The sequence below is a fragment of the Melospiza melodia genome, chromosome 15 (assembly GCF_035770615.1).
Source record: "Melospiza melodia melodia isolate bMelMel2 chromosome 15, bMelMel2.pri, whole genome shotgun sequence".
Taxonomy (NCBI): Eukaryota; Metazoa; Chordata; class Aves; order Passeriformes; family Passerellidae; genus Melospiza; species Melospiza melodia.
Window position 1 is genome coordinate 3,070,521 of NC_086208.1, and position 27,157 is coordinate 3,097,677.

General features: G+C 44.6%; 1 protein-coding gene across 10 annotated transcripts in view; it reads left to right on the plus strand.

Annotated features, from left to right (window-relative positions):
• The window catches only part of NEO1 (neogenin 1), a 178,600-nt gene that overhangs the window by 81,143 nt on the left and 70,300 nt on the right, over positions 1-27,157 (plus strand). For all 10 annotated transcript variants that reach the window (XM_063169391.1, XM_063169393.1, XM_063169392.1 and 7 more), the window contains exon 5: positions 3,172-3,308. In XM_063169391.1, the coding sequence (XP_063025461.1) occupies positions 3,172-3,308 (137 nt within the window). The remainder of the gene's footprint in view (positions 1-3,171; positions 3,309-27,157) is intronic.

Sequence of the window (27,157 nt, forward strand, 5' to 3'; positions counted from 1 at the left end):
ATTTTCCTCTTCCCTGACATCTGAGTGATCAATCTTTGTTGCTTTTAATGACACTTGAAATTATGTTATCACTTTTCTATTAAGCTGATTCTTTGTCTCCAGTGTCTGAAATCCGATTGCCTCACTCTTTTGTGAAAGTGCTTCATTGTCCTTACAAAATTAGGATGTTTTGCTTTTTTATAAAAGCAGCTTGGCTTTAAGTCCAGAATTTCCTTGGAATCACCAAGGAGTCTGGCAGATTGTTTTCTTCCATTAAACTTCCACTAAATCACCTATTGGGAATATGAACTCTACTCTGCGCTTTCTGGAGGAAAATAATCAAAGGGAATAAAAACATGGCACATGTTGAGGTGGCTGAATTCCCACAAATATTCTGATGCTGCAAATGGTTTGTGAGATCCCCTAGGACAAGGAGGAGTAGTTTTTAATAGTTTTAGTGACACCTTAACTGCTGTCAGTAACTTTTCCAGAGGCTGGCAGTGGGAAAGGAGCACACTAAGGCACGTGTTGCTTTCAGAGGGTAACAAAGGATCTCCTGGAAAAGGCATCAATGTCCTCAGAATGCCACAGTCATGCTGACGGCCTTTGATCATTCCCTCAGATGTGACAGTGGCAGTTCTTGGGGCACAGCTCCTTCCCTGCTCCATGTCCTGCTGTCCTGGCAGATCCAGCTCCCTGCTTTCATCCCAGCCCTCAGCATATTCTCTGCTGCAAGAACAAAAAGCCAAAGCTGCTGTTTTACATAATAAAAGAAGGTTGAACATTTCATGGATGGATGTGTCAAGGTCCAGGCTTGTCTTACTCTGGTTTTGTTCTTTAGGCCTGGTTTTGGAGCCTGTCTGATGTGCCATTCCCACGCAAGCTGGGACGTTTTTCCCAGCATTTGGGAAGCTCTTAATATGATTTTTCAAACTCATATCTTCACTCAAATTCCTTGCACTCCTTCCAAGGCAGCCTTTCTGTAGACCTGGTGTTTCTCATGGGAACAGAGTGGCTTTCCTTACACAGCACCTGGACAGGGACATCTCTTAGGTTGCTTTTAGCACTGAATGCCACTTATGGTTTTCTTTGCTCTGCTTTTAAATGATTTGATCAGCAGTTACAGTAGGATCATAAATCAGTATTTATCTGATAAATAATAGTGAGGTGAGGCAAAACTCTGTGTCCCAACAATTTACCTGTCCAGGAAGGTCAGGATTGGTCCTACTGAAGTAGTTCTAGGAAAATTTCAAATGGAGAAAGCACTGAGGTTGATTTTTGTCCACTGGCCATTCATTCCAAATAGAGACCAAGAAAGGCAATTGTTGTAATGTTCATTTATTGACATAATTCAGTCCTTTTCTGCCCTTGAGAGTGCCAGGCAGGAAGCCACCAGATTCCCTTCCCTTTCCCCAGAGTCTTCCTTTTCCAGCTGCAAATAAGAATGGCTCTGGGTCAGCATCCAGGCACAGCTTGTCCTGGCTTGGGGTTCTTGGCATTTTATTGGAAAGTTTATTTGGTATTTCATGTGGGAACTTGGAGTGTTGAAGGAACTTGGAAAAATCATGTACAAATTTGTATCAGATGAGGGTCAGTGATGGCTGCAGGGGTGGAGGATGTGGCTGGAGGCTGGGGGTGGTGCCCTGAGCATGAAGTGCCACCTTTATCTGCCCATTTAGCAAAAGCAGACACCTTGTAAGGACTGGATTAGAAACCCTTCCCTGCCCTTTGCAGGTCAGAGGGGGAGGTTCTGTACAGACTCTTTGTCACCTGATGAATCTGTATTTTGAATTTCTTATAACCTGTATCTTATTCTGAAGTATTTCATCTCTTAGGGATGGCTTACCTTCTCACAGAAATTCAGTTCCTGTACATTGTATAATGTGCACTGCTGTCCTTGTGTTGTAAAGGCACAGTCTCTCCTGTTGTACTTCCCTCAGCTTTCCAAGCAGTCAGTCATTCCAGCTGGGTCTGCAAAATGCCTTTTTCTTAATTATGTGATTACAATACCTCATTTTTCTTCAGTTCTGGCTGCTCTTGACTAAATACCTTGGATCACATTTAATTAAAAACAAGTGAAGCTGCAAGTGCAAAAAGATGAGCTGCTCTTGTGGAATTGATAGGGTTGAACTTAATTTTCAGTGTGGTGTAATTATAACTCCTGTGTGTCCCACACCGGGGTGGTGTCCATGGAATGACCCTGTCCCTGTGTGTGCAGGTCCAGCCAGGGTATCTCAGGGACCTGGGCTGTGGCCAAGGCCATGTCCATGCAATGACCCATGGAATGACCCTGTCCCTGTGTGTGCAGGTCCAGCCAGGGTATCCCAGGGACCCGGGCTGTGGCCAAGGCCATGTCCCTGGAATAACCCACGGAATGTCCCCGGAATGACCCATAGAATGACCCTGTCCCTGTGTGTGCAGGTGTAAGACCATGTCCCTGGAATGACCCAGGGTATGGCTGAGGCCATGCCCATGCAATGGTAGGGTCACTGTGTGTGCAGGTCTGGGTGCTTCCAGCTGCTGGCAAGGGTTATCCTGGAGATCTGGGACATGTCCATGGGATGTCCCTGTGTCTGTGTGTGCAGGTCTGAGACCTTGTCCATGGAGTGACCCATGGAATGTCCCTGTCCCTGTGCGTGCAGGTGTGAGGCCATGTCCCTGGAGTGACCCATGGAATGACCCTGTGTGTACCTGTGTGTGCAGATCTGAGGCTGTGTCCCTGCAATGTCCCTGGAGTGACCCTTCGTGTCCCTGTGTTGCAGTCTAAGGCCATGTCCATGGAGTGACCCATGGGGTGACTCATGGAATGTCCCTTGAGTGACCCTGTCCCTGTGTGTGCAGGTGTAAGGCCATGTCCATGGAGTGACCCACAGAATGTCCCTGCAATGTCCCTGGAGTTACCCTGTGTGTCCCTGTATGTGCAGGTCTGAGGCCGTGTCCCTACAATATCCCTTGAATGACCCTGTCCCTGTGTGTGCAGCTCTGAGGCAGTGACCCTGTGTGTCCCTGTGTGTGTAGGTGTAAGGTCATGTCCCTGCAGTGTCCCTGTGTGTGCAGGTGTAAGGCCATGTCCCTGCAAGTGACCCTGTGTGTGCAGGGGTAAGGCCATGTCCCTGCAGTGACCCTGTGTGTGCTGGTGTAAGGCCATGTCCCTGCAGTGACCCTGAGTGTCCCTGTGTGTCCCTGTTGCAGGTCGGGGCGGTTCCAGCTGCTGCCAGGGGGGGTGCTGGAGATCCAGGATGTGACCGAGGCCGACGCCGGGACCTTCACCTGCATCGCTGAGAGCGGCAACGACACCCTGGAGGCACAGGCAGAGCTGGCAGTGCAAGGTGGGTCAGAGGCTTCATTTGCACACACAACACTTCTCCAGATACCCAAATACCTAAATATCTAAGTTTATCTAAGTTTATTCTGTGATCAGTTCTGTGCCCTGCTAAAAACCGAGCCCCTCCAGTCCTGTTATAAATATTGTTACTCTGATTTATTTCCAAACTGCTTATGCTTTCCTAAATAGCCAAATGAGCAATGTGCTTCTGTAATGCAGCCTGAGGGTGCTTAAAAGCTGCTCTATCTATCAAATGTGGTTGATGTCATGGAGCTGAAGGAGGGCCAAGGCCACAGAGTGGCTGATCCCATCTGAAAGTCAACCTGTGGTACTGCAACCTGGTTGTCTTTGGAAAGGACATCTCTAATGCATTTTTCATAATCCTTAAATACATTGTTGTTTTCATTGAGCTAGAGAGAAGGTAAAAGCAGAGATATTTGGTAATATGCTGCTTTATTGTGTGTGTAACTGTTTTGCTTACTCTTGCAAGCTATTTTTACTAGAAAAAGTACTGAAATATTGATAATGTAGGTTTAAAAAGCATCTTACTATACATAAAAAGGTAAATAAAGCAGATTGGGTAAGCAAAGAAAATAGACTTGGTAAGGAGTGGGAAAGAATTCAGGTAAAAGCTTGCCTTCCCTGCCTTTCTTACACTCCATGAGGAAATCTCTTTTTTATTGATTGGACCCTAGTGGGGGTTTCCAGTTCTTTCTCTGGAGTTTCATGGCATGTGCAGGGTCCTTAGAAGAGCTTCCCTGACTGGGTTTAGTGTGGACTGTGGTGCTACAAAGTTGATCTAAAAAGTAATTCTGGGGGAGAAATTTATTCACTGAACATCCATAAATGAAGGGTTTTCTGTAAACAGAAGGAAGGGTTTTCTGACCCAGAGGAAGCACTCAGACTCTGTCTGGTCACAAATAAAAAACTCGCATTTTCCTTATCTTGTATCTTTGGCCAAAAGAATAAAGATTTGGTGCTCTGGCTTGGGAGATACCTCCAAGCTTGAGGCTTCAGAACACTTTACTGTGGCTTCAAACAGCTCATGTGTGCTGTGTTTAATTCACTTCCAGCCTCTCTGTTTTACAGAATTGGCTTTGTGTTTTATGGGCAGTGACAGCAATTAATAACATTAATGATATGATGCAATTAAGCAGGTTGTGGATAAAGCTGAGAGGAGCCTTAGTGCAGCACTTCCAGCTGGGTCATCTGGCATGACAGTGAACTGAGACAGCTCTTTTGCTCCTTATCTGAACCATTGTCAAGGATTTCTTCATTTGGTTGTGAAGATTTAGGATGTTCTGCCAGGCCTTCCATGCTGATGTTTTGTTACACACCTGGCACTGGAAAGAAAATCCTTTATGCTTGAGTATTAAAATATATGAAAGATTCTACAGAGTGCATTTCACATATGACATTTCTGATTTTACTTCTTAGTTCTAATCTTAATTTTACTTTCTTTGAGAGGTCACTGTAGGGAGTAATTGTATTTCTGCATTACTGTACTTTGGTGCAGGGTTGAATAGCTTGAATAACTGTTACCTGATCCCTGGATCATTTCCTTCTAGACCAAGAAATTGTCATCTTTCCCCACCTAATAACAGCATGATTTTGCTTAATTTAAGTTCTTCCTGCCATTCTTGGAAATGAGTCTGGCAGTATTTCAGACAAAGAATTTTGGGTGCTGTATTTTTCTTCAGCTCTCCTTGAAGCCCTTGTTTTCTGTAAGAGGTTTCACTCTGTACTGGGGTTGTGCTCAGGCAGCCAATCATTTTCCCTCTAATAACATTTCCTCATGGCAGTTTAGACATGGAATTGTGTGCCAAGGGGGTGATGCCATTGCTTGGCAGTGTTAGGGCAGTGGAGCTGGAGAGGTGTTCCTGGGGCTGCCTCTTGACTGAGCTTTGCTGGCAGTGCCAGGTGGGGGCTGACTGAAATGTGCAGGCAGAAACTGAAGGGGGAATAGAATAGAAGAAAATAAAGATAGTGTAGAAAGTAATCTCACCCCTAAGGAGTTGCAACTGGGCCAATTATCAAAGATCAGGAGCAGGCCTGACTTTAACAGGCCACAGGTGCAAGCAGTGAGAAGCAGAGTGCTATACAGAGTGGGGTGGCTGGGTGAGGAGGGAACTGGGGTCAGTTGCTGCTTTGTGAAGAAGAAAGAGTCAGAGCTCTGAGGAGCTGCCCATGAGAACCAGGAACCCCTGCAATGAGATAACAAGAAACAACCTGCTTTATCCACTTGTGAGTTTGACTTTGCATGGACTCAGGAATGCTCTTAAAGGTCCCTTTGCTCCCTGAGCAGCTTTTCTGGGTCCTGTGACAAGGTTACAAAACCCTACAAGCAAATAGATGTCTCTGGTATGGTGCTGGCCACTGGAATTCTCCTGCCATGGCAGTGGGGATGAAATTCCTGACCATCCCTGGGGGAGGGTGCCCTCAAGATGTGTCACACTGGGGCTGTGCTCCACTGGCAGGAAAATAAATGAGTTTTACCCTGGATTTGTGTAGGGTATGAGGGAGTGCTTGGGCAAAGCTTATTCCAGCCTATATGGGACTGTACAGCCAGCAGTCCTGGGAGTTCCTGGGGTGTTTTCTGTTACTTCTGGCACCATTTTCAATTGGGAGAAGTGGTGCCTTCAGTGCACTTACTCAGATCCTTCTGGTGACAATTAAGGATGTCACCAGTTTCACATGCCTGAGAATAGCTGAACCCCTCTGTTATAAATATGAGGTGCTAGAGGAGCTTTCTATTGCTCTGCTGCTGGGTTTAAAAATGATTGGGATTATTTCCCTACATACATCCCAGAAGGACTGAATCAGGAAAATGGCCTTTAACTTGACTAGAAAGGTACTGAAGAGTCCAGAAGGATTCTACACAAGTTTCTGTCCTCAGTCTCTTTATATGCATTGATAAGGGAGAGTCAAGACATTTCCTTACCTTTGGAGGGGAATTTTGGCTGCCCTGTTCCTGGAGGTGTTCAAGGCCAAGTTGGACAGGGCTTGGCACAACCTGGGCTGGTGGAAGGTGGCCCTGCCATGGCAGGGGGTGGATGTGGTGACCTGTCAGGTGCCTCCCAACCCCAACCATTCAGTGATTCTGTGTACCTGCAAACTGGAGATGTCATGGACCCACTGGTCACACACTGAGCCCTTGCCTGGTGCATCTGAGAAGTGATTTCCTGTAGGAGAGAACAGGGAATGTCCCAGGAAAGCTGTGGCTGAGACAATCCCAGCCCCTAAAGCTGGACATTGCTGAATCCTGCCCACATTGGGGTAGGGCCAAACGCTGAATGGACAAAACGTGGGCACCTCTGTGCCCAGAGTGTCACAGAATGGGCAAAAGGGACCTCCTCAGTTTTCCTGGGGTGCAAAAGCAGGGGTCACTGAGGTAAATGAATTTCTAGAAAATTCTCACGGCCTGACAGAAGGCTCACATATCTGTATGCAAACCTTGAGATAAGAAATGCTGACTGAGAAATGCCATGGAATAGGACAGACATTGCTGAGAGAGAAATGGAACTAGAAACAATTTTCAAAGGATGGCCTTGCAGGTAAAACCAGATACTTTGGAGAAATAGAACCATGAAAGATGCATTTTAGATTAATGGCTTTTAGGCATTTCCAGCATGGTGTCACAAAAGCTGATAGGCCAAGAAATGCTCATAATGTAATTAGGAAATAGTTGGTTTCTGATTGTGATGGTGTGAATTATAACATCTGTATTGTCTCACCCTTCTCATGAGACTGAAAATGGAATAAAAGTTTTTCAAACACCTCTCAGCTGCCCCATCTCTGGGTCAGAAAAGGGCTTAATCCAACAGGTCACCACAATCCAGGGCAGGACACTTCCCATGGTGGAGGCAAGAATTTGGAGCCTGAAAAGCCACCTCTCTCTTGGCTGTAGTGGCAGTGCTCTCCCCTCACTGTGGGTGCTGCTACCAGCTTATTTACAACACCTGTAATGAATTGAGAGCACTGGAAAAATTTGTTTTGCTCTCCCCAGGCATGAAAGAATCTGCAGCATTTCCCTCAGATAAGGCTGGGAAGTGATGACAGCAGAGCTGGGCAAACAGGGAGTTATTGCTGTATTTCATGTGCTCAGCCTGGGAGAGCCAGAGTGGCAGTTAAATACTGGGAAGGTCACAGGTTCAGCCTTCATCTGGGCAATATTTCAAATTTATGGCAGTGCCCAGCACCCTGGGGGTTTGTGCAGGGGCTGGGGCTGAGTGAGGTCACTCAGGGCCTTCCTGTGGCCTGCCTTGGTGCTGGGGTGGGACCAGCAGCTTGGGGGGGCTTTCTCTCCCTGCTGAAATATTTACTGCAGTTAATAATGAACCAGAAAAATCATAAACCAACAAAAATTTCCATTTACATTCTCCTATAAAATTGACATGCCAGGTCTGAAGCCTCTAAAATAAATAAGTCCCTGTGTTTGTGGGAGAAGAGTGAGAGTTGCTCTTTGCTGTTGCTTGTTGTTGTCTTTCAGTGAGTTTTTGGAACAGCAGAAAAACAACTTCTGAGTTGCCTAGGACAGCATTCAGTGTCTGATAGTGTATCTTAAGTATTACACATGACATGTCTCACTGTGTTAATGTAACTAAATTTAAAAATAAAACAAGAGAAGCTTCTTTTGGGGTATCTGTAATGATAAATCAGAGATTGCATGTGGCAACTGGCTGATCACGGCCTCGTTCATGCTGCCAGAGCAAATTGTGTGGAAAAAACCAAATGCAGAAATATTTTGATGGAATTGTCCACTTTGTGCTTTAGAAGGAAGTGCTGGAAATATTTTCAGTGGAGCTGACAAGGTTTAGAGCAATGGCAAAGCCTCATTCCAGCAGAAAATAGGATGTTTTTGAGTGTTGGTCCTGCAGTGTCAAGAACAGTGATTTCTGAGTTCTGGGGGGTTGGCAGGATTGCCTCACCTTGATTTCCCTGTTGCCTTTGCTCTTGCTGGGGTCTCTAGTACTTGGATTACTCATGGCATGTAATTATTTTAAATTTTTAATTGAAGATTTTGGCTTTAAAACTAGTTGTGATTATGCATCTATTAACATATGACTTGTTATTAAACTAAAATGGGAATGTGCCAGGATGTATGAAACAAGTCAAGACTCTTTCAAACAGAACCAGGACAGCTGCAGAAGGGAGAGCCTGAATGTGAAGAACCCTGGGCTTGTTTTCCAGGGTTCTCTGGGGCAGCTGCTTTGATAAAAGCTGGTGCCATCCTGCCCCAGAAATTGTAGCTGTTTGCAAAGCACATTAAATCCTGCAGCAGCAGAGTAATATATCTGCTTAACTGTTATTTTTGCATTAAGCTTTCATTATTATTGAAAACAATTCCAGGGAAGAAATTTGAACCATCACTGAAAATTGCTCAGACCTCTCTCATACCTTCTAGATGATCTTCATCGATTTCCCTCTCTAATTAAGCTCAGGGCTGGATTTGATAATGGGCTGCTCCTCAATTAGAGATTCAGGAGATGCTGCATGAACCTGAACTTGTGAAAGGCTCACGTGGGGGACAAAATATTGTCCTTTTTGGGGGTCTCAGGATGTGCTGCTTGAGGAAGCTCTTGGAAGTAAAAACAACACCTTGGCTTCTCAGGAGTTATTTCTTGCCCTGAAGATGTAATGAGTAATTAGAGACCTTTTTTTGTAGTGATGCAAACAAGGGCAGAGAGTCCAGGAGTCTGGTGTGGATGGTGGATGAGCTGAACTCCCTGGAATTTGGGTCTTTACCACTGCACTTCACTGATGGTCTGAAAAAGCTTTCTGGAAGTCCTCACTGTTGCTCCTTGGTGTAGTTTGATGTGAATGCAGTTCACTTGTGAATTCATCTAACTGGGAATTTTTGCCTCTCACGTTTGTATTCAAGGCAAGGCTTGCTGGTGGAAAAGCTATAAGCAGATATTCAGGGACATGGAGAGGAAGGACAGGGGAGTGTTATTTTCAGGCTCCATCACTTGTTCAGATTGTGCCTGGACACCAGAGAAGCCCATCTTCAGCAGAGCTGTCATTTTTGATACCAAAGGTGAATTTCCCCAAGATGTTCTTTGCATCATGCAAAGGCTCCACTCCTGTGCTCAACCCTGTGACCTGATTTGTGTCCCACAGGCTCAGCAGAACCTCTGCTTTTCCTGCTCAATGTCTAAATCTTGTTCTGTAGCTGGACTGTTGTAAATTTGCAGGTTTTTTGGTCTGTCTTGATGTTTTTCCAAGACCAGGAGGAACATTTGTCCAGCCCTTGACACATGGAAGAGATCTTGCCATGGTTCTCAATGGGAGCACCAACATTTGTTTTCTCTAGTTGCATTTCCAAAAGTCAGCAGTGAGCTTTGCTGGAATTTCAAGGAGCATTCTCTGGTAGCAGTGCAGATGTTTAACATTCTGTGGGGGTGTCAGAGAGCAGGGAAATGTGAAATATGTGAAATGTGTTGTAGGAGCAGCTCAGGGCAGCCCTGCCAGGCCATGATCTGTGCCTTGCTGCCACCTTCCAGGCAGGGGGCACTTGGCAGCTCAGGGCTGGGGAGGATTTCCAGCCTTTCCTGGGCTCAGGCTGGCCAGGGGCAGCTGCTCTGGGTGTGCTTTGGTCAGTGGGGTGGATCCCTGTGGCCAGGAGGAGACTGGGATGGTCCTGGGATGTTCATCCCCTCTGTATGGACCATCCCCAGCACCATGGGGTGTGCAGCCCCCAGATAATCCTGCTGCAAGGGAGGCTCTTCCTCTTCCAAAGTCTCTTTTCCAAAGATCTGACAACATTTAATCATGAGGTTCTTGTACATGAAACATCTGGAATTCCCTGTATTTGTAAAGGCAAATTTGTACCTGTGCAGTGTGGGAAGCAACAGCCCCAGATTCCACCTTCAGTAATTGTGGAAAGCTGAGATTAATTTTAAGATTTTTGTGCAGTTATGACACAGTTTACAAAGATTTTTGTGCAGTTATGGTGCAGTTTACAAAGATTGCTTCAAGTCTGATTATATCTGGAAAAGTTGTCTTTGTGTTGCAGAGGCGCTGCAGAGCTTTCAAATGGATTTTTGTGGTGCTGAAAAAATTCCAGAACAGCCCCCAAATGGGCAGGAGTGAATAAGGACAGGGATGAGATCCCTTGGGATGTGTTTCCATGGTGGAATGGTATAGGGATTTGGGAGGTAAGATCCAGCACTGCACATGCCAGGGAGATGAGATACATGTGGAATTAAAAAAAATCCTCTTTATGAGATATATATATATATTTATAAAAAACCCATTAAGAAAGACAAAACCAAATGATCAGTAACCCATAGAATTCACACAAATGGTTTTCCTTGTAAATGTTCTTGAGGAATCCTTGGGGATCATGAAAATGTTACTAAATTAAGCAGCAGTGTCTTAAATATCTGCAATGTCGAAACTGATATTGAACTGAGGGAATTGTAAAGGCAGCTTTCTCTTTCAGGCAGAGTTTCTAATAAATGAGGATCATATTAACAGGGGTTTGAACCAGCTGCTGCTTTAGGGACAGAAATCCTTTTCCCCCAAAATGGCTTTTAGAACAGAAAGCTTTTGCCTAGACAGGCAGTTACAAAATGCAGGGTTTTGCCCAGGGTTTATATTTAGGGATGGGGTTTTTTTTGGTCTCCAAAATAAAAATGTGCTTTTTAGTTTGGAGCAGGCTTTGCCCAGCCCAGGATTTACTCTTTTTGCAGTGTGTTTTTCATACAATGCTGTAGAAAAGGTAAGCCCAGCTTGGCTCATGGTCCCAGGTGCTCTTGGATGCTTTTAAGGATTCAAGGACAATAGTAGATGTATGTACTAGAGATAAGCTATAGGGGTTTTAATACTGCTTTTACTCCCCATCAAAAGGAGATGACAGAATTTCAATTGCAAGCTAAAAGCTGAAAGATTCAGTAGTAATTTTTAAGTTGCACATGCCAGAGACTTCCAAGAAATGTGAATGTGTGAACTAAGCAGCTCATTAAAATGCCTTTTGCCTCCAAGTGAGACTCTTTTTATAGGAGTTGTGCCCTAAATGGTGAGTACTTTTCTCTGTTCATCAGGGTCATCCTTCCATTTTAATTGGGTGAACCAAGCTCCAAGTTTAATTTTTGAATTTATGGGATTTAAATTTTTTTTTTCCATTTCAGCAGAAACTTTTGCACTGTTTTCACACCACCAAATTTCGTGATGAAAACTGAGGGTGATGTTAAAGTTGAAATGCTGAGGAACACCACACATCAATCAGTCTTGAGAGGGAGTCCATACCATAAAGTGAACATATACTTTCTTTCAAGTTAAATTTTTATGATGGTTAAGCTGACTCTCATCCAGCAGATAATTGATTTCTCTAATGGGAGCCAGATTATTGCCATTACTGGATGTCTCATTATCCAAGCTCTAGTCCTTGGCAGGGAAGTTTCTCCCAAAGTTGCAGAGATGAAACAATCCAGTAATTTGTGGGAAGGAGGAGGGCTCTTATCTGTGGTGGCTGATTCCCTCCATAGTCTTGCAGTTAATTAGTTTGTCTTCGTGAGGAGAATAATTTAAAGGAAAACCACGGTGGAGTTTGGGTTCCTGGAGTAAATGGGGTTTGGTTATGGAACTGAAACACTGGCAGTGTTCTGGAGGAGATGGGAAGCCTTGGGGGCAGGTGGGAGCTGCCCAATAAAGGTGTTTTGTGCTCTTCAAGGTACTCTCTGCAGAGAGGTGAAAAGTGTTTTGTGCTCCTGAAGGTGCTCTCTGCAGAGGAGTGCTGGGGGCGAGCCTGGAGGGAAATGGGAGCAGGATCTAAGACACTCACAGAAGGAAACCAGGCTCAAAGCAGGCTGGTTACTGGTTAATGAAGGGCAGAACATTATTTTTTATACTGAATATTTTTCTAACCAGTCCCAAATTCATGCAGCTCTGCTGGTCTTGTTTGTTTTCAAGTGCTGACTCCAAGGTTGCATCTGTGATCTCTATTTTCACATCCTTAGGAGCTGAAATGTAGTCTCAGTATAACTTTGCAGGTGAGGATATAAATTGCTGTACTGTGGTACCTCAGAGCACCCTGTGCTCTGGCAGTACCACTCCCCAGGCTGTGTGTCTCTCACATCAGATGCTTTTAGCTTCAGTAAAGCACTTGGTTCTGTGAACACAATTTGAATAAAAGGGAGTTCGTGCTCATCCTGAGTTACAACACTTGAAAGGCCCCCTGGAACCCCCCATTACTGACAGGTTAATGCACAGAATGTAGGATTACTCAGGATTTCTCTTTGCATTGCATGCAAGTTGCAAAATCTTCCCATTAAAGTGCTGCTTGTCTGTCAGGAGCTGGAGCAGCAAGCCCAAGGAGCAGTTCCCTTGGGCAGCACAATGTATTTATTCCATAGCCATGTGGCAGAGTGGAATGGGACTTGAAGGAGGTGCAACAATTTTGGCAGCTTTGGGAATAATTCTGCTTTGTGTTCTGTAACTCAGTGAGCTCTGTAGTGTTTTGGAGCTCCAACCTCCAATTATTATTTGTTTATCCTGATGGAATAATGTTCATAAAGGACCCTGGGAAGCACAGGGCAGTCAGTGCCACCTCAGTGCCCAGCCAGGGTCATGGAGCAGCTCCTGCTGCAAACTGCAGGAAGGCACAAAGGGAGATGAGGTGAGTGAGGGAAGAGCAGCAGAACATCTGCCTGGGCTTGTGCAAAGCATCACACCCTGCCCTGGTGATCCCAGCCCCTGGAGAGTCATGGATTGGTGTGTGTGCCACTGGGTGGGTGAGGAATTGTTCCCTGGGAGGGTGGGCAGGCCCTGGCACAGGTGCCCAGAGCAGCTGTGGCTGCCCCTGCATCCCTGGCAGTGCCCAAGGCCAGGCTGGACAGGGCTCTCAGGGGTTGGAACTGGTCCCTTCCCCACCACCCGTGGCTCAGTGACAGGGATGGAGCTGCTGCTGGCCAGGGAGCTCAGGCAGGCTTTGTGCACAGGGAGGAACCAAAGAGGCTGAAGTAGAACTTCAAATATGTCACTTTTCTGTACTGAAAGTCTCTTTTGAGGTGAGTTTATAGCAGCTCACAGCTCAGAGGTGAGTCAGGGCTGCAGAACAAACATTTCACTAAATTCTAATGATTTACTATAAGCTGTGTGCCATGCTTTGGAGAATCTTTAAAATATAATTTTGCCTTTCCTTTCCCCTTTGGGCAAATAATTTTTTTTCAGCTTTCTCAGTACATGTATAATTAATAACTTTGTTTACTGACAATGTCAGCACTAACACAGCTCTGATTTGTAGTGTTTATCTTTTGCCTGTTTCCTGTAGCACATCCTAAGATGCCACATAGAGAAGAAACTGTATTTTAGGAAGGTGCTTCCAGAAAAATAAGAGTTCATTACCACCACCCTGGTATGTTCTCTTGGCTTCAGAAGAAACCATAAGACTCAAATCATTGTGCTTTAAAATATAATTGGCTGAAACTTTGCTTTGGTCTCTGGGAATTTGCATGGAAAGGAAAGAACCACTGGAGGTTTGTGGGGCTGGGGAGGAGGCTCAGTTCCACAAGCTCAGATTTCTGGGCTGGAGCAGCTTTGGCTCTGTCCTTGGCACTGGCTGTGCTTTTGCTCCCAGTCACACACTCATCTGCACAGTGCATGCTTCTTGCTCTGCTAATTTGCTTAAACGATCATTAGTGTGATTAACCATTAGAGCAGTGATTGCAGAGCTGCTGATCTCCCTGCTTAGTGTGATTAACCCTTCGAGGGCTGATTGCAGAGCTGCTGATCTCCCTGCTGCTGCTCACATTGCAGCTGGGCTCCAGGCACACACACAGAAGTTTCCACAATGAACCTGGGAGCTCATGTAAAATTCCCCTGGGTGTAAACAGGTGCTGGAGCACATGAAAAAAGCTTTTATGGAGCCTCCAAAGGGTTTCCATGGGCTGCTGGTGCTGTTAGCAGAGCTCTGCATCATCACATCAACCACAGTAATGTTCCATCAGGACTTGGAGTACTTGGGGGAAGGATTGTGGGTTCAAATGTTCAGCTGGTTCTGTTGGAAACTGGGACTTGGCTTCCTTAGTTTCACATGGGATTGTAATTGTTGATTGTTGTTTTCCAAGGAAAAGAGAGAATTCTTTGAAGTGCAGGGAAATCTTAGGGATTAAAGGGGATATTTGAGTTCTGGATGTGGCACTTGAGGCTGTGCTTAGAGATGGATCTGGCAGTGCTGGGATAATGGTGGGACTCAATCTTGGGGGTTTTTTCCAACCTAAAGGATTCTTTGGTTTGCCTGGAACAGCTCAGATGGGTAAAATGTCATTTGGAAGAACATCTTTCCTTTGTAGGGGTCCATTGTTGTACCGCCTTGCCAAAAATACAGTTCTAAATAGTATTTTAGAATTATTGACCAGTGTTTTTATGAGGAGGCTCCTTTGCCTCTGTTAAAGTGATCACTTGAATTTACTAATTTGAAATCTGAAGACTTAGAACTTGCTAATCTGTTAACTGTTACTAATTTGTAATTAAAATGTGTCAATGCTCTGCATTCTCTCTTTGAGGGAAAAATTCTTTTCTAGAATACCACAAACTTTAAATATGAAAAGCTTCCTTGGATTTGAGGTGTGCACCTGATCCATAATACCTGTCTCAATTTCTTTACCATTACCCAAATAAATGGATTTTATTTAAGAAAAAAGCATCACTGGGGTCTGTGCTTTCCTGAATTCCTGCTCTGAATTCCTGCTGCTCTCACTGCCCTCATGTGCTGGGCCAGCTTTCAACATAAGAGATTGTAAAGGCAAATTTGTACCTGTGCAGTGTGGGAAGCAACAGCCCCAGATTCCACCTTCAGTAATTGTGGAAAGCTGAGAGATTAATTAGAAGATTTTTGTGCAGTGAACGGCACAGTTTACAAAGATTGCTCCGAGTTTATTTTGTGTCTTTCTTTACCTCAGTGGTTAGAATCCATTTGTGTTGGGAAGGATGCAAGTTTGATGAGAAAGTCTCACAGATATGTCTGTTTAGCAGAAAGATTTTGAATGTAGAATCTGAAGAAGGAATAGAGATGGAAGCAAGTTTTGATGTAGAAGAAAAGAATTGCTGAGGCAGTCTCACTGGCTAACCAAGGAGGCAAAGGGGATGTTAGTTAGAAGGGTTTTTATGACTTGGAGCAAAGGATAAACCCACCTCAAGCAAGAAGATGTTTTTATGTATTTGAAGATAAAAAAATGTGAAAGGGAAATGAGAATCTCTTGGTGGAGCCCCCAGGAGCTCCTGCTGGATGGTGACAGCTCTGGTCCCAGAAGGGATTGCTGCAGGATCCCATGTGGTGCCAGTGTCCAGAGGCAGATGGCTGAGGGGATTTAAGTGAAGGGTGAGAACAGTTCTTATTTCCCCTGGGTAATGTCTTGTTCTCCAGGCAGATTGGGGTTTCCTCTGTGCTTTCTCCATTATTTATCAATCCCCCATAGATTCCTTTTCTGTTATTCCATTTTCCTCTCTCACTCCCTGTAAACATCTTGTATCCCCCTCATCCCATGGCTCTGAGAAGAACAGCACGTTTTTTTTTCTTTATTTTGTGCCAACCTGGTAAATTTATTTGGTTTTTCTTTTCCCAACTTTCATGGGAAAGGCTCAGCCAGTCCACCCTTACTCCTCCACTATGCCAGGCATGTTTATCTGGGCCTTTACTGAGCCCTTGGAGTTGTTTCTTTTCAGGCTGCAGAGTCTTGTTTGCTGCTTCCTTACACAGAAGCTGTTATTGAAGTGGGTTGTAATTAAGGTTATTTTTGGGATTTGTAAATTAGAAGGGACTTTGATGTGAAGATGGGCCTGCATTCACTGAGCTGGAAAGGAATCAGAATTGATGCGGAAAGCCAGCCTGAAGAATTTGTGTCATTACAAGACAAAAACATGGAAAAGCAGTAACTCTGTATTTTCTTTTGAACTTGATCAGGAAAAAGCTATTTTTTGTAGTGCCAGGATGTGCCTGGATCCAGCAGCAGCTATTGGTGAACATGAGAGGGGCTTGGTTGATCCCATAAATTATTTTTACTGTTCCCAGCCCCAGTTTATCTTTTCCTCAAATGATCAGAGGCAATCTGTATTCAGTGAACAAACAGCTTAATATTTGAAATAATCTTAAAATGTGTGTCCTTCCTGGCCTTTGGAGCTCCTCAGTCTGTAACACATAAATGAACCCCCTCACTGTGAGGGCTGCACTGGGAAATATTCAAAGATATGGCATGTCAAGGCTTGCTGCCTTTAATTTGTCACGTCCTCTTTCCCCTTCTTATGGGATGGAGTTAGGAAATTCTTAAATGTGTGTTCTCCTGCTGTTTCTCCCCAGGATCTCACTGCCTTGTGCACTGCACAAACTTCACAGTGCTACTTTATTGAGAAAATATTCAATATTTGCTATTTTTCCTCATTCAGGAGATAGTCCCATGATTTATTTATACTGCTCGGTTCAAATCCATATTTATTCCTGTTTTGGTATTCAGCTCCATGGCACCTGAATCATTCATAACCACTAATGAATGTATTTTTGCTCTCTGCTGAAATGAAGTGGCATTGAATCCATTTAAAAAATTGACTGGGACACAGAAAAATTAAGAGGAAATGTATCCAGCTGTTTTAGTGCCCAGTGTGAGACACTTGAGCATTGATTTTTCAGAATATTCATCCCATAATCTGTCCCTTCAGAGCTGTGGCTGCCCTGGAGAAGGGGCTGAGGGGCCACAGGCACCTCTCAAATATGGGATTTGCTCCATAAATGTCCACCCAGTGCCATCAGAGGGGGAGGCACCTGGGCTTCCAGGGCACTGTCACGTCCAGGGAGGGCCAGCTTGTTGTTATTATTATTATTTTTCATCTTCACATATCAAAATTATTGGAATAATTGTAAACTTTTAAGATTTGAGTTTTTGAAAGACTCAAGGAAGAAAATAAAAGTGAGAAATGTGCCATATTCCAAATTCCAGTTATAAATCATTTCTTACTGTGGTGTTGGGTGTCATTCTGGGTGGAGGGAGGACTCAGCCCTATATCCACCATATATATCCACAATAAACATCCCTAAATCCTGGAGGAACACTGTATTGCTCACAGTGATTGCAGCAGAGCTGCAGATCCTCCCACCAAACAGTCCCAGGCTGGATGGAGGATTCCTGCTGGGGATTTGTTTGGAGGGATCTGAACAGACACCAGAGGCAGCGTGGTGGGAACTGGGATTGAGGGTTTTGCTGGAAATAGCTGGAAATGGGAAACAAGGCCCCAAAGGCTCTTGTCGTGCTCAGGGCTGTCTGAGGCCTCTTCTCCAGCTCAGCTTTGTGTGGAAAATGAGGGCTCTGGAATTCAATAAAAATTTCATTGCCTTTGGCAGTGCTGTAAGAAGTTTAAATTTTGATGAGCGTTCTTGTTATTCAGATGTTTCCATGGTACTTGGAGTAGATTCAGGGTCAAACAGGCGAGATTTCTCCTAGAAGGGCTGGGGAAGGAGAGCTTAGTAAAACAGAGAAATAATGAATGTAACAGTTTTACATTATTGATGCCCAGATTAAGGTTTTTACTTCTAAAAATCACCCGAGAAGTTGTGTGGAAGGCTCGCTTGGAATGATAATCAGCAATACCCTCGGATAAGCATGGAGTGAGCTTTGCTCTGCTTTATTACACTTGATAAGCTTTTCCATGTCATCTGGTGAACTCATTTCCATCTAGAAATCTTTTGTCATCTGTTCTTTGTCTGAGTTCCTCCTTCACTGGGGAGTTCACCCCTAGAGCAGCAGGTTAATCCCAGCCCGTGCCTCCCCTGTGCAGATTTGGGAGATGTCCTCCCACAGAGGGTGGGCTCAGTCTGAACATGAAGGAAATAAATCTTTGTCTTTGGACATGGAGGAGTCTTACTGGGAGCCCTGGAGGGGAGGTGACAAGTGCAAAAGGTTTTGAGGCCAAACAAGAATCTGTAAACTTGTACCACTTCAGTGTACAGGTGGTTTGAGTTTTCACTTGTGTGTTCCCCTGTTGTGGGCAAAACATAACTGTTGTAGTGTGGTTTTTATTTGGCATGTTTATTGTTTGATTTATGGTTTTGTAATCCTTTTGTGTTTTTCTCCCCCTGTTTTTAGAGTGACACAGACCTGCTTTTGTTATTTAGTTGAGCCAGGTGTTGGTTTATCTGTTTTATATTAGTGCAGGACAGACACTCACTGCTGGGGCCAAATACTCTTGAGGCAGACTCGCAGAGCAGTTGGGATTGGAAGGGACCTGTGGAGACCAAGCAGTCCATTCAGGGTCATCCAGGTGGGTTTGGGATGTCCCCCAAACATGGGAGACTCCACACCCTCCTGGAAAGCAGCTCTTCCTCACAGTGAGGTGGAACTTGTGATTTCATTTTTATGCCCAATGCTTCCTGATCATATTTAGCAATCCTGTTGCTGAACACCACTGAGAGGTGTTATGGAAGCAGCTTTTCAGTGATCTCTGACAAAGGTCAGTGTTCCATCCCTGCAGGGAATAGCTGAGGGAGCTGTGGCACATCTATCCCCGGGCTCAGGGTGGGTGGGGATTCCATCCTGCAGCCCTGATCCTTGGGGGTGCTGTGGGTCAGGGCAGCACCCACCTGGTGTCCATCACCCTGAGGCACACAGCAATTCCTTCTGCTGTTCCTCTGTGGGGGCCCAGCTGTGCTTGTCCCCCAGGAACAGCCCTTCCATGGCCATACAGGAAAAGGAGGGGTTTGTGAGTGTTTGTATTGATGCCTCAGGTTTGGCTTTTCTATTTTCACATTCTGTGCTGCTCTATTGTGTGGGTCTGGGATTCGTATTATGGGATGGTGAGCTCTCTGCACAGAGCAGGGAGACAAAACAATTCCTGCTCTAGCTGGGGATCAAGGACAAAGGATCCAAATCTCAGTCCCAAGGGCACAAACAATGGTGGAATGAAGAGAGAAAAACAATCAGGGTGGGACTTTACTGACTGGAGCTGTAACTGGACAATGAACTCCAACATGCAAATGGAGCAGAACTTACAAAAGTGAGATATGCCATGACCAGCTGTCCCTTTTTGTGACCATTTTGGTTCATCTTGGGTGCAGCCCTGGCTGGGCTCTTGTGCTGCCCAAGGTGGCTCTGTTGAGGCCTTCTAATAAATCCCTGCTTATTCTTTAGCTCTGCCTAGTCCCTGCTCTAGGTCAGCCTTCCCAAGGCATCACAGAGGTTCTCCAACCCCAGCTTCCCTCACTGCCCTGTTCTGATGGAGCTCAGCACCATGGTGGTGGCACTGAGGGTCCCTCCCTGCCCAAACACCAAAGCTCCCAACCCCACACCAGAGCTAATGGCCTTGTCATGGAAACCACGGAGAGTGCAGGCTCAAACCCAGAATTTATCAGGGTATGAGGGCTGTGAAGTGATGGCTGTTCCTGGGTGGTGACATCCATCACCACCATCAGCATTTAGTTTTGTAGAGGGAGATCTGTGTGGTAGAAGTTAGCTAAGAATAAAATAGTTTGAGCAAAGTTACTAAAAACACAAAGCAAAGGCACAGCCAAAGAGGTTAAACAAATACTGAGCACGTGGTGTTTGTGTTCACAGTAAGCATCCAACACCAGTGAAAAGTTACCCTGGAAAGAGAAAAAACCCAGCTCCAAACCTCCCCAGAGAGCTCCTAAGGACAAGGGAAAGGAATTATTATTCTCCTGTTTATTTGCAAGTAAATTCATACAAAACTTTCAGTCATTTGCTAATAACATACAGATCTTGTGATAGTTTTTTCCAAGCCTGTCAGAGCTGGGACATCTGCCAGGGACAGCACAGGGTCAGCACATGATGGAGTGTGAGGAGAAAGGGGTGAGAAGATGGCCTCAAGCAGAAAAGTGAATTCCTGCTGTCTGTGTTCTCTGCAAATTTTGAGACTTTTGTCTTAAATTGTATTTTATCTTTTCAAATAGAGGGAGCTGGAGAGAGGCTGTACCTGAACTTGCAGTGTTAGTAAAATCTATTTCAGAGCAAACCCCTGAAGTGAACAGTGAGGAATCATTGGGACCAGATGGTCTTCACTCCACATTTCTTGAGGAGCTGAAGTGTGAAATCCTGAGTTCCCAAGAGTGCTGTGTAACCTAGCACCTAAATCAGCAGACTGAAAAAAATCAGACTAAGGAGATTTGGTCAGTGTTGGACATGAGGGTTTTAGAAGCCTTTCAGGGGAGATTTGGGAAAATGTGGGTGAGTTAATCTGATATCTGGACCTGTTAAAATGACAAAAAATTAAAATACAGTGTTGGTAGCTGATTGAATCCATCCATGTGTATTTTGTGTGGAAAAGCCACACTCTGCTGTGGAGAACATTCTGCAGGATGTTGTTGCCCTTCCTTCCCCAGGGCCTTTCTGCCAGTGTCACTCACTAAGAGCCTCAAACACTGGTGCTGAGAGTCAGAGTGAATTCCCTCCTGCAGGAAAAAGGGAATTAATTATTTGTTTAATAGGAAATTAGAGGGGGAACGAGGTGTTGTTTTTATCTGTGGAGCTGAGTCTGCACTGCTGAGTGTGGAAAAGGGGTTTTGGGGTGTCCTGTGTTCATTGGGGTTGTGGAAACAAATGGTGCTGGTGAAGAACTTTGGGAACACCTTGTGATGTCAGGAACATCCAGGTGGTGAAATGACACTAGAGTTCAGTGGATTGCCCAGGGAAATGCAGCTCTGCCAGTTCCTGTAACCCAGCCATGGTCTCTGACCTGGGGCTTGGCATGGCCCTCAAATACTGAAACTGGAAGATGCAGGTCTTTAGAAAATGCAAGATCTTTAAAACCAAATGAAATAGTAGGAATTGTTAGGAAAGGAATAGGAACCTGAGCAGAAAAATCATTATGGGACTGTTTAAATCTGTGCTGGTCCTGGATGTCAGAAAGTGAAAAAGCCAAACAGAAAATTCCTGCTCACTACAGGATGTCTGTGCAGCCAGGGAGCTTCCCAGGCAATTCCAGCTGTGGATCCCTGTCCAGAGCTCTGCCTGCAATCCAAGTGTCTGTGCCAGGCTGGAGCCCACAGCTTTCACCAGGAGCCTTGCTGGGGATGGGGCTGCTGCACACGAGAGATTCTTCATGGCTGTGTACAGGCACTGTTGGGTTTTGCTGCAGCTCGTGCTGGGAGGGAATCCCATTTCCATCCCTGCATGCAAGAGTGAGCAGTTAATTGTTTAGAGTATTATCCCAGGCCAGGACAGGGATGGAGATGTTAGTCCTGTGTCATTCCTCCTGCACAGGAATCATACATAGATATAAATATATATATACACTAATTTCCTTTCTGCAGCACTGAGCATTTCTTTGTTAAGCTCCTATTTGAGGTGTCCGCTTCCATGGCTGCATAATCCTTCCTTTGCTCAAATAACTGATTCCAGCTTTTCAATTTTTCTTTTGGAGCCAATTTTCTGAGTCATTGATCATTTTCATTGCTCTCTTGTAAATCAGAGTTGATGTTTTCCTTCAGGGATGTGTTGGGTGGAGGGAGCTGCTGCCAGCCTACACATGGACAGTTCTTCCACCTCCCTGGGATACTGGCACTCATGTCCAGTTTGTGAGAAAATCCTTGTTTCTCAGGCCTTTTGATGTGAACTTTAGTGCTATTACTTCCTACCCCATAAATCTACAATATATTATTTCTGCCTAAAAAAAACTCCACGTATGTTGAATTACAGCTTGAGTTTTTTACTGTCTAATTGATCAGTATAATTATACTTTATATTTGTTCTGTACTGTTCATGCTTACCTGGTTTCTTCTTGTTGTGCTAGCATTGAATATTGGATTTTAGTTTCTGCCTCTGGAATGTTTATTTAGGGGCTGGTCTCTGAAGCATGGATCATATTTAGCAGTTTCTGAATGAAAGCTTTTCACTGTAAATGTAAAATAGCTGTTTTCATTCAGCCCTGCCCTTCTGCCACTGCTGGAGCCAGCTCTCTCCATGGAGCTGGGGTTTGGCATTTCCAAGGGAACTGGAAAGTTCTGAACAATCCAAAGGAGCAAACCATGGCCATCAAATGCTCATCTGGGGCAGTTCCAGCTGCTGAGCAGAGGTTACCAAGGTCACTGGAGCTGGCAAACCTGGCTCTCTCTTTCTGCTTTGCCTGTGCAAGAAGAGGGAAAGATTCCCACCAGTCAGGATGCCACAGGCACCACCTCTCCCTAAGGACATTTGCTTTAATTTCCTAAAATATATATTAAAAAACATCATTTAGTACATTAGAGAATGTCACTGCCACCAAAACTGTGCATAAACTGCAACTCTGGCTTTGCTGCAAAAAAATTGCTGTAGTAGTTTACATTTTTATAACCTTTCTGTGTCTTGGTATGCTGATTTTTGTACATTAATTTGACACTTTTCTGTATTTCTCTAGAGGAACCCTTTTTGTCGGCTTGTGTTTGCTTTGCAAATTTTGTAGCTGCATATTAAGTGTGTTTTAAGGACATCACAGCCATGCTCAGGGATTGGGAAGAATTTGTCTTGCCTACAACATAGTTTTGGGGTTTAAATCTCTTTTTCTCCCCAAGTATTATCCATATACTTCTGCTGGTTTTTAAGGAAGAATGCTATGACTCCCCCTTTTCATTTAAAGTGGAAATTCCTTTTTTGTTTTCAGGAAATATTTGAAGAAAATCAACTAATTTGTATACAACTAACTCATGGAATTAAAAGATAATAATCAAAAAATTCTGCTTTCAAACCTCAATTCAAACATTTTTCTGTGTTTTGGGGGAGGGACAGGAGGGGATGGATTAACTGGGTAATGGTCATGTTGCAGTTTGATCCTTCTTAGAAACTAAATTGCAGTTGTGAAAATTGCATTTAACTTTATAATGATTCTAATAGGATTTGGAGCATATCCTAATGGAATAGGTTGTTATCCCTGGAGGAGGAAATAAAATCCCTGTGGGCCATTTCAGGCTGATATGAAATGGGCTTTATGGTAAAATGTCCATGTTAAATACTGCTGGTAATCCAGATTTGTGACTGAAATAGAAGCTGGGGATTGTGCACCCCTGGGAAATGGGATATAAATGGAAGTGGTCAGGAGGGTCTGAGATACACTGGGAAAATGTGGCCACTGCTAAGTTTGTGTTTGTGCTCCCCTTCTTTGGGCTGGGGGAAACTTGTGGAATGAGCAGGTGGTTTGTGAGGGGTGCCTGGAGATGCTCTCCATGGCCAAAGTGTGGGAGGCAGGGGAGAGGAGGAGTGGTAGGAGCTGGGGTTTCACTGGCTGACCTTGGAAAACACTCCTGGTTTCCAGGGACTGAGGCACCTGGACGTGCCTGAGGAAGCAGGAATGGTGCTTCAGTGTTGTCCTGGACATTTCCAGTTTGGAAATTCAGCCTTAGGCTGGTACTTGAGTTCCAGCACTGCCTCAGGAATAGTTCTGGAAGTGATCCTGTCCCTGGCAGTGCCCAGAGCTGGGTTGGATGGGCCTTGGAGCACCATGGACCAGTGGAAGTGTCCCTGCCCATCTCAGGGGTGGCACTGGGTCGCCTTTGAGGTCCCTTCCAACCCAAACCAGTCATGGATTCTGTACTTGGGAGTGTTTGGAGCCACTGGTTGGTCCAATTCTTATTTCCTTATTTTGTGTTTGTTGGCTGCTGTACTTAGACCAATGTGCCATTCACATTCTCTGAAAAAATCCCTTCACCCAGGGTTTTTCTCCTGGGAAGCTGAGGAGCCTCAGAGAAAAGGAAAACACTTCTTATCTCATTTGCCTCTCCTGTGCTGTGCTCATGGAATGTGTTTGGAGATTGTTCACCCACAGGTGATTTTTCCATTGGATTCTGCTGTGAGTTGTTTTCACTCTTTGGCCAAGCTGTGTCAGGACTCTGGAAAGAGTCAGGAGTTTTTGTTTTTATCTTTTTAGCATTCTGTAAGTATCCTTTCTGTATTCTTTAATATAGTTTAGTATAGCATTCTTTAATATAATATAGTATCATAAAGTTATAAATGAGCCTTCTGAGAACATGGATCAGATGCATCATTCCTGCCTTCATTGGGGCAGCTCCCAGCAAATACAACAGACCAACAGCTGATTTATTAATGCTTTTTAGAAAGAGAATAGTCTTTTAAATCATCTTTTAAAATGATCCTTACAGCCTGTGTGTCCAAAGGAGACCATTGCTGTGCTCCTCCTGTACAGCAGAGCTGCAGACCAGTGGAGTTCATTTCCATTTCCTTCTGATCACCTGTCCTTGTGGAATGGGATCCATGTCCAGCATCCATTCCTGTTTCCTCATCACCTTGGGTGCAATTCCTGCTGCATGTGTGGAGTTCCTCAGCTCTTCCCATCCTTTAGAGCTATTGGCTTAAAAAAGCATCATATTTTTAAAATATTTCACCTTTATTGGGGTGTAGCTTAGAAGTTTGAATCAACTGCTGATGTAGGTTGGATTGGGTTTTTTCTTAATCTTTTGATCGTTGTTGTGATCAAAATATTTTCTTCAATCCCCAGAAGGGTGGCAAGGCTCCCTGGGGGTGTGAAATTCTGTTCAAGCATTTTGCCTTTTCAGGAGTTGTTGTGTGCTGACACAAAGAGGGGGCTGAACTGCCAAGTTGTCTTTGAAGTTTAATTGTGTGTTTGGCAACAGAGCACAGCATCTTCCCTTACAAATCTGGTTTTCTGTGGTAATTGGCTCCTTTGCTCACTGGTTATCAATTGAACTTCTCTACCACAAACATCTGTACTTGCATTGTGTTCATGCTAAACACTGACATGGTTAAACCAGAAGAGTGTGTTTGAAAAGCGTTTATTAATTCATTAACTGGGAAGTAATTGATAAAGTGAGCACTCCTCATGTTATTATCCCTTTGTGAACAGCTTGGCATTTGCTCATGAGCCAGAAAAGCAAAGTCACTTTGAAAAAATGGGGTGTTTCAAACTCTTAATTTCCTAAATCAAAAGTAATTGAGAGTAGGTAGGAGAGTCTCTACTTCAACTTCCCCTTTTGTGTCAAGAAAATCCTGCCTCTTATGATTCAAAATTAATGCCTCTTGCTGGATGGTGTCCCAAACTGGAGCAATATCAGTTGCCAAAGATATTTGAGTTCTTTCCAAATGTCTTCATTACAAGTTAAATGTTAGTGGAGAACACAGAGTCAGAACTTTGCTGTGGTACAGTTTGGGCATTCAGTTCTTCCCTGGGAGCTGTGGCTGCCCCTGCATCCCTGGCAGTGCCCAAGGCCAGGCTGGACAGGGCTTGGAGCAGCCTCGGACAGTGGGAGGTGTCCCTGCCATGGCAGGGTGGGATGAAATGATCTTCAAGGAACTGTCCAGCCCAAACCAGGCTGGGATTCCATGTGAGATTTTCACATAAGTTTTTGTGCTTTTGGCAGTCACTGATACTGGCTTGTGTCTCTCTGTGTTCCTTTGACAAGATTAATATGTGGCTAAGGAATTCAAACTCACCTGTAATGAATGTTTTGGAAATGGAAGCATTGTACATTCGTGGAAAAACAACTTTTGCAATTCTTGTATTCCCTTTTTTCAACCCTGCAAGCAGTGCAGGAATCGGTCGTGCGTGTGAGTAGAGACAGAGATGGAAGGGAAATGAGAACATCAGAATTGATCAGCAGGGTGAACAAAATGAGGCATTAGGTAAAAAGGGCTCACCATGAGCAGGCAGTGATCGGCCCAGGCTGGCAGGGGATGATGCATGTGGGAAGGGCAGAGGCAGAGTGAAGCACTGGCTGAGGGATTGGCTGCAGTGCTGCCGTGGTGTTTATGCCATTGGTCAGGGCACTGCTGAGACACAGCTGAAATTCTGTCAGGACCCAGGACATCCCTCTGGCTGCCCTGGGTGATCCCAGACCCTGGCAGGGGCTCAGAGACCTTGGCACAGAGTCAAACACACCTGTGCCTTGGATTTTAGCCCATGGAAACAATGACCAACTTTGTGTGAGGAGTTACAAGCCACAAGAGTTTGAGTAGAATGACAGTGAATTTGTCACAGGGTGAAGAAGTAGAATTTGGGGGTTTTAGAATGGGAGTTTGTGACTGTGTTCACAGGGGTCGCAGGATGAGGGAGGAGACAAGGATTTGCCTCCATGTTTCAGAAGGCTTGATTGATTATTTTATGATATATATTATATTAAAACTATACTAAAAGAATAGAAGAAAGGATTTCTTCAGAAGGCTGGCTAAGAATAGAAAAAGAAGGAATAAATAACAAAAGCTTGTGTCTCAGAGTCTGAGACAGCTGTGATTGGCCATTAATTAGAAACTACCACATGAGACCAATCACAGATGCACCTGTTGCATTCCACAGCAGCAGATAATCAATGTTTACATTTTGTTCCTGAGGCCTCTCAGCTTCTCAGGAGGAAAAATCCTAAGGAAAGGATTTTTCATAAAAGATGTCTGTGACAGGGGTTCGGGAAGCAAGATGGAGGAATCTGGGCATGTCCTGTCCTTCTCCTTCTTCTTCTTGCCCTCCATCTTCTGCTGTGATGGTGACACTTTTGGATTGGTTTAGGATAATGACAGACTGTATAACATAGGTGATAGGTATTGGAAAATTATTGTAAATAAAGTACAGGTAGTTCTTAGTATAAAAAGCCAACACCACCCCAAGGGCAGGGGCTGTGCCACAACCTGACCTGCTGGACAGATCTCTGCAGGTCAGAGAAAGAATGGAACAGATCAGAGAAAACAAACAACCTTGAGAAGCACAACAGACCAATCTCAACTTCTTCTTCTGTCACAGGGCTGGGAAAACAGACTTTCTAATACCTTGGGGGTCATCTCAACCACAGAAACCTGAAAAAATTCCATGTAAATGATTGAAACTCCCAGGCTCTGGAGAGGGATTCAGGCTGGAGCACATCCAGGGGGTTGGGAGGAATTGTCACAGCAGAGCAGAGCAAACGTGACTGGTTGAGGC